Source organism: Apis dorsata, unplaced genomic scaffold (assembly GCF_000469605.1).
Source record: "Apis dorsata unplaced genomic scaffold, Apis dorsata 1.3 scaffold_256, whole genome shotgun sequence".
In the NCBI taxonomy this organism is placed as follows: domain Eukaryota; kingdom Metazoa; phylum Arthropoda; class Insecta; order Hymenoptera; family Apidae; genus Apis; species Apis dorsata.
The window spans coordinates 845,400-853,262 of record NW_006263534.1 but is presented as its reverse complement, the minus strand read 5'-3'; the positions used below and the strand labels follow the sequence as shown (position 1 = coordinate 853,262).

Genomic DNA, 7,863 nt, shown 5'->3' with positions numbered 1-7,863 from the left:
CTCTTTTTCTTTTCTTTTCTTTTCTTTTCTTTTTTTTTTTTTTCCTTTTTTTTTTCGAAAACGTTCCAACGCTCCAACTGATCGATCTGGAAACGAAACGATCGACGAGTAATGAACGGTCTCGATTTGTCCCGGCCCACGCTCGACTACAAGATGAACGGTAAGTTTTCGATAGTTTACGGATTATGATAAGAGAATATATACGGAGTAAATAATACGGATCTTTACTTTACTCCTCGGTGTGAAGATGTGTCGCCTCGATTCAATATCGCGGAAAGCAAACGCGGAGTTTGGCTTGCGGTTCCTGCATGGATGAAGCGAAGGTGAAGTGGCTCGATAAAACGAGACTGTTTACACCGTGAGATATAAGAAAATTTGTATTCATTTTGCGCGTCTATTTTCGTCGTTTCACGATTAGATAGAATCGCTCAATCTATCGATCATTGATTCGCCTCATTCGGAAAGATAACGGCGCGATACGATTGTGCTTGACGAAATATTATTCGATTTTTCTTTTTTTTTTTTTTTTTTTTGCGGCCCGCCCCGACGGGATGCCAAGTTTTTTTTTTTTCCAACAAAGGAGCGAAAGGAAAAAAAAAAAAAAAAAAAAAGGTTATATCTATCGACAGGAGGAAACTGAACCGCAGACTGTCCGGAAGCTTGCCTGCAGAGATTCGTTCTAATTTGATTTCTCCATCATCTGGTAATTTCCAGACAAGTATTCGTAATTATTTTTATTACCAGAGACAAGGATTCTTAATCCATTTAAAATTTCTTCCATTCATCGATAATTTAATAATAATCTTTCTTTCGTCATCAAGTTTCTCGATGATGATCGAGGAGTGGAGGGAAGCGTTGTTGATTCGTTTGATTTGTTTTCGCTTACGATATAATAAGCGCTAATGGGATCGTGTTCCTTTTCCATCAGGATCCCCGTATCGCCAGGACATCCTGTGCGGTCACAGCAATGCGATCTACGCTCGTGCGAATACATTCCGTACGATGCAATCGCTCTTCCGAGCAACCCGTTCCTCTCGCCTGCCAATTTGCTTAATTATCTTTTTCCGGGATTCGTCGTCGAATATCTTCAACGAGCGTTGGCTAGTTTCTTATTTTCGCGCGTACGACGCGCTCATCAAGAGTTTCATACGGTTTTCGCCCCTCGTATACGTGATTCAAGAGACAATTTGTGGTGTCATCGATCATCATCGGGTACGACAGTTTGTCAAACTTGTTTGCTTTGAAAGTAATTTTTAACTCGTTGATCCGTTTTCACTTTTAACAATGGAATAACACGAACGAATGATTTCTAATTTTCTTCTCTCTCGAAATCGTTTTTTCTTTTTTAGAAAGATAAAGATATTAAATAGGAAGAAGGAGGCTGGATCGAAAAAGATATCTTGATATCATCGGTATAATAATATTAATTTCCCGAGCATCGTGGATGCCGAGTTAATAAGTTTAATCGAAAAACGAAAACCTGTTCGACTAAATCGAAAGAAAAAAAAGGAAAGAAAAGGAAAAAAAGGAAGGAGAGGAAAGAGAAAAAAGAAGTGAACCACGAACAGTCTTCCCACGAACAATTTTCGATTCTCTAAGCCGTGGCAAAGCGGCACTTTACTCTCTAATCGGGTTGGAAGCCTCTCGAGCCTCTATCATCGTGGATAATATCGTGTATGGCCGAACAAGTACTCTGTCAAGGGAAAAAGTGCTCGAGTACTCGTGTCCCACAGGAGTCAAAGACCCCTGGTGACGTCAAGAGTTTTCCAAATATTATTGTTGCATCGTATCGACTGGTAGCGCAAGAGACGTGTACGTCGACCCTCCTCCCTAAGTCCTCGCACAGATCTCTTCTTTACGATCGTCCACGGAAACCGAAGGAATCCACGAAATCGTGTTTGCTCTATCGATCAGGCCGGATTTCGATTTACGTCGATCCATCCCTTATACCCCTCGAAAGCTTCTCGTATCTTTACGATTATTTCGCCTCGAGGTAAGCGAGAAAGATGTTATGGATTCTCCTCCACTCTATAATTTTCTGCTTAGAAACAACACGCGTCCCTGATATCTCTCTCAAAGTATTAAAGCCCGCCACTGAGTTTCGTGTCGATCGAGCCAACACGCAGGATCATCGTTTCCTTTTTTTTTTCTTCTCTTTTTTTTTACGACTCTGGCTAACGTAACGTAACGTACTTGGAATCCTTGATCCGATGTGTCGACGCTCTCGAACGGAATCGAAGCTCTCGTAAAACGAACGTAAACGTCCTTAAACTTTAATCTCGATCGAACGAAATTTCTAAACCGGATCCCTGTATAAATCGTTGTCGCGAGTTTAATCCAACCTGGACAAAGATAAATTTCATCCAGCAATGAGATCGTAAAGGCGCGACACCGTGTACCACCGAGATACGATTCGTCAAGGCCTGGAGGATACACCTGCAACACGTTGTCGGCAATTCGCTTAGACGATGGATTCATCGCAGCTTGTATATAAACCCCCTGTTTGCAGAGGATCGTCGCAGGTCCCTCCGTGTCATTTCTGTACACGCCCGGTTCACAGTTTGTTCTCAGATAGTTCTCCATAGAACGGAGGTGGAGATATCTCTCGATTCGTAAGATAAGTATCGGGTATCCATCCCTCTCGTATCCGGTCCCGGAGTTATACAAATAAATCCAGATTCGACGTGTCCTCGCGTGGATAGGAGGGGATGGACTGGAATGGGGGGTGAGGGAAGGAGAGGAAGGTGTCGCGTGTGAAGATAAGAGGGAGATGATCGGTTCGCGAGAATCTGCGAGAGAATACGCGCTCCAAAAATAGTGAGTGTCGCGATTCTGTTGGGTTAGGTTAGGTTCTCTCTCTCTCTTTTTTTTTTTTTTAAATAACATCATCACGAGGCCGTTTCACGGTGTATCAAAAGCCGGGCCTGTAGGGGGAACAATGAAATTCCTGGCTTATCGCGTCAAACATCCTTGACTCTCGGGTGTCGCATCTCACACTCGAGACTCTCTGAGAAAACGAGCGACGGATAGAGGAGATAGCGCGTCGCTCGATCGCCACTTGTCCTTGTGTGTCTAGGATCTCGTTCGGTTTGGCAAAGGGGACGGAGAAATTTACTGCTTCTCGGAATTATATTTCCTTTCTTACCTACTCTTTGATAATCGATTTTGGTGATATATATGTATAGTGATATGGTTTATAATTTTTGTTCTTCTTCGTTGTTAAATTTTTGTTACCGATTTTTTCCTCTTTTTGTATCTTTCGATCGATATTTTGGAGGTTAAATTAAATTTATCATTCAATCGTGACTCGGCGCGTTTGAAAAAAATTGTCGACCGTTTTTCTCAAGCCTATAAATCTCACTTTCAAATTTTATCTAGGTCGAAACTCAACCGTTTGCGACCCTTCCTTAACAATGTGACCTCAACCACGAGCACTCACCGAATAGTACAACTTCGATCATCGTCCTAAGAGAAAAAGGAAGAAAAGAATTTCCAGGAAAATGATCACCATTTCAAAATCCCAAAATGAATCTTTCAAAGAAAAACTTCACCGGCAAAATTGAATTTATTATACACGTGTATTCCAATTTTCTCGAATCATCTCGTAAACGTAGGCGTTCCGACCTTTCGATTTCCCAGCGATATTCGACGGGAAACGAGCGTGGGTCGAGGATCGATTTCCACGCTTTTAATCTTCCTCCGCGAACCTTTTTTTTTTTTTTTTTTTCTTTTTTCTACCCCTTGACTCGAACGAATATTTTTATTAAAAATATAGGAAGTGATTCATTTCCATAATTCTCGTTGGGCATTGTTTCAGGAAGCAGCGACGAAGGCGAGTCGACGTCGGGCACGCCAGCCGGAGGAGGCACGGGGGGTAGCGGAGAGAACCAGGAAATGGAGGAGAACGGTACGATCCGTGGCGGAAGCAACAATTCCGCCAGCAATCTGGTGTACAGGGATCTGAAGACCCTTCACCCATCTAGCCACGACGTGTCCTCCCAGGATTACAATCCGCAATCGAGGCCGTATCAGCGTGGCTACTCGCCAGCCATGGACAAGCCGAGTTACGAGAAGGAGCAGCACAGACCGCCCTCGTCCAGGGACCCCGAGGAGAAACCTTCCTCGTGGGATTACGGGGAGAAAACCGAGAGAAAGGAGTACTCGAGATCGCGGGAAAGCCTGTACAGGAGCGAAGCGTATCGTGAGTGAAGGAATTTTTTTTTCCCCCACCCCTCGCTTCGTAATTTTTTTTTTCCTTCTAAACCACGTGAACTGTGTGCCACTGTGTTTGAAACTGTCGTGACAGCTAAAATTGACACTCGATCGCGTATAATATTAGAATACTGGGTCAATCGTTGCTCAATGTTACGAATTACGGGGTAAATTATCGGAGGCGGGGGGAGGGGGACGTGGGAACGTTGGTACGTTAATCGTTCAGACGTGTGGATTAGAATAATAGGTTATACACCGTTCTAACCTGGTATGAACGATCATCGATTGGATTTAATCTCGTAAATTGCTGCGTTCGCTCTTCCCTCTTACCTCCTTCTTTTTTTTTTCTTTTTCTTTTTAACGATCACCTTCGTTTATCGCGTTAGAAAAGAAATTTCTGTCCGAGATGTGACTGATCGGTTCTTTTTTTTTTTTTTTTTTTTTCCTCTCCTTCTTTGCAGAGGACGCGACGAAGCAGGAGCAGAAGGAGCACGCGAACCGCGAATGGGTATCACCGGTGCCGGAAGTGGAGGTGGGCGGCTCGGCGCCGGGCGGACCTCAGGTACGAGCGCGCAAGGACATTCCAAGGGGCGCCAGATTCGGCCCTTTCCTCGGCAAATGGGCCAGCGAGCCTTTCAACCCCCGTTACGCGTGGGAGGTGAGTTGTTATCCTCCTCCTTACGTCGCTTCCGTTTGAATGGGATTTTGTTGATTCGTGATGAAAGCGGTGGATAGATGCCATTGATGAATATCGTCTATCGTGAATTTTATAGTTTATTTTGTAGAGAAATCGTTGCTCTTATTGTCATTAGCATTCATTGGTTTTGAATTTTGAAACAAGTTCAGATCCTGAGTTTGAGAAAAATGGCTAATTTTATACTTATATTATTCCACGACTTTGTATAAATATAAATAGGAAAATTATAAATGACTCCGTTTGAATTTTGTTGATTCTTGAAAGCGAAGAATCGTGGATAGATTGATAAATATCGTCTGTCGTGAATTTTATAGTTTATTTTGTAGAAGGATCGTTGCTCTTATTATTATTATTAACATTCATTGGTTTTGAATTTTGAAATCCTGTTTGAGAAAAATGACTAGTTTTAAACTTATATTATTCCACGACTTTGGGAGTGTAAATACAAATAGGAAAATTATAAATAACGATTGAAAATGAATGATTTAGTATTAGTGTCAACAGATCAAGAGAGATCCCTGCGTCTCGTTGAAAAATTTCTGGCCTGAACGTTCAACGTAAATATCTATCCTAATTTTGGATATTTATATTCCATCGTGGAGATGGAAGACGCGGGGATTTTCCGCGAAAGTGAGGGATTCACATGCGATATCATCTCGCAGGGGGGTTCTCGTGGAACCGTTTGAAAGATGATCGATCTGTTTATGGTTCCGGGATCCGGTGGAGGAATACTTTTGCCCGAAACCAGTGTCAGTGGGCTCGCTATCCTTCTGCTATAATCCCGGGTATTATCCGGCAGATGCCGAAGGACAGGAAAACGAGGAAGAGAGAGGAAGATAGGGGAGAGGAGAAAGGGAGGAACAGACAGAAGAGAGTCGTCTCTTCGGTTGGAAAGGTAGACACCTGGTCGGCTCGTTCGTCGAAGGTGTCATCCATGTTGACAGATCTGTCAATTGGCTCGCCTCGGACAATTTCCCTCCCGATTCCTTTCCGATTTTCCGATCCTCAAATTCTTTCGAAGCCGAGATGAACGTCTCTGTTCTTCAACTCGACCGTGAAATCGGTACACCGAGTCAAAATCGAAGAAGCAGTCCGTAAAATTCTCCGCGATTCTTTCGAGATTAAAACCATCTTCCAACTCTATATACTTTGTTTGCAATAATTTTTTAAAGTCGAAATCTATCTCATTTTTCATTTTTCCTATCAATACGAATCGTCTTTAAATTCTATTCCCAATGATAAATCGCTCAACGATTCAAAATCCGTCGTTTCTTCGTTATTTCCAGTCGAAGATAACTCGTGCCTTCTAAATTCTATCAACGATCGTATGGAAGATTATTCATCCTCGAGATGGAAATTTCGATTTAAAAAAAAATCTTCCTCTGCCTGCCTACCCTCGCGGAAAAATGATTCTGAAACGATATTACGGGATACGGCGCAGCGGAATCGGGAACCAGGCGTGTACCGGTCCAGAGGGTGTGATAGATATGATAGCGGCAACGTTACGTTACGTTAGCGCATGTCGCACTGACAAAATGTAAATGGCGCCATCCATCTAACTGCCGACAAAAAGGCAGCCGGGGCCAACTGTCGGACCGGCGATTACAGGATCGATTAAAGCCAAACTACCCCTTCGTTTCGTCGGCCCGATCTATCAACCCCACGCGCGTAAACGTGCGAGAGTACGAAAACATCGCGACAGAGAGATCTCTCTTGCCTCCGAGTTCTCACACAATTTCGAATAATGTTCCCTTCCAATTCTGGGACTCGGTTAGAGTTAAGGGGAAGATCGATCGAGAAGAATTTCAGGTATTTCCACTTCTCGTTTCGTTATTTGTAAAATAACCGGGAAATATACGATATATATATATACACAGTACAGTTGGTAACGAACCTATCGAACGGTTAACAAACATGATCCTTTTTCTGAAATTGGAGAAATCTAGGAGGGATCCCTTTCGATCGATTCGCACGCTATCCCCTAATCCTAATCCTTTTCTCACATTCTCGGGGAAAGGCGTTCCTCGAATGGAAAAGGGGGAGAGATAGGGAAGATGGAAACTGGATTAGTGATAAACTATCAACGGGCTTCGATATTTCACTCCATATTTCGATCTTCGAACGATAAATAGAACAAGAGAAAGAATAAAAAAAAAAAAAGAAATATTAAAGAGACTCGAAGAAGATTTCGTTTTATATCACAGAATGTGAAGAATATAAAAAAAAAAAACAGACCTCAAACCGAAATTTTTCCCCAAATTTCGTGAACACCTCGTTCGTTACGTACCGTGCACACATACACACACACACACCTGAAGCGGAACGAAGGGAAGGTCGTGGTATCGAGGGTTGTTGTTCGAGGTATCGGTGGTACCCCACCTGCCACGCTGGCCGAGTCTCGTTTCTCGGATCCACCCGAATCTGGGGACGGGAAGTGGAAAACCGAAGGAAACCGAAGGGGCGATCTATTCTTTCCGGTTGCGTTTTGCTCGGTGACGCGTGATCCGCAGAACGGCCGACTCGCGGCGTGCCTTAGTGGCAACTAAACCAATCTTAGGCTTAGCTCGCTCGGCCGTGAGACCCTCGTGTCGAGGGGTACGGCACCAATTTACCGAATGATCTCGAGAACCCGCCTTAAATGATCAATCCTGTCGCGTTTATTGCATCGCGCTCTCTTGTCTCCCCGAATCTCGGAAGGCGTGATGTCGATTTAATTAATCTCGAATAAAAGGATGTTCCTTTATTTCACATCGAACCGTATCCCATGTATTAATCCAGCTTTCTATGCTTTGCAACCCATCTATGATGTATTTCCATATGGGACACGAGGAGGGTTCCACAGAATCCACCCCCGTCGTTTGCCCTCTTTTTCCCCTCTTTTTGCCCTCTTTTGCAACTCGCTCATCGACATATTGGAAGCATCGTCAATTTTTCCACGTGATCGCTGACGGCCC

At 43.5% G+C, this 7,863-nt stretch overlaps 1 protein-coding gene across 1 annotated transcript in view; it reads left to right on the top strand.

Moving 5' to 3' along the window:
- Positions 1-87: 87 nt before the first annotated feature.
- The window catches only part of LOC116185702 (histone-lysine N-methyltransferase PRDM16-like), a 33,123-nt gene continuing 25,347 nt past the window's right edge, over positions 88-7,863 (top strand). Inside the window, exons 1-3 of the mRNA XM_031510721.1 lie at positions 88-160; positions 3,818-4,201; positions 4,674-4,870. Of these exons, the coding sequence (XP_031366581.1) occupies positions 112-160; positions 3,818-4,201; positions 4,674-4,870 (630 nt within the window). The 5' untranslated portion in view covers positions 88-111. The remainder of the gene's footprint in view (positions 161-3,817; positions 4,202-4,673; positions 4,871-7,863) is intronic.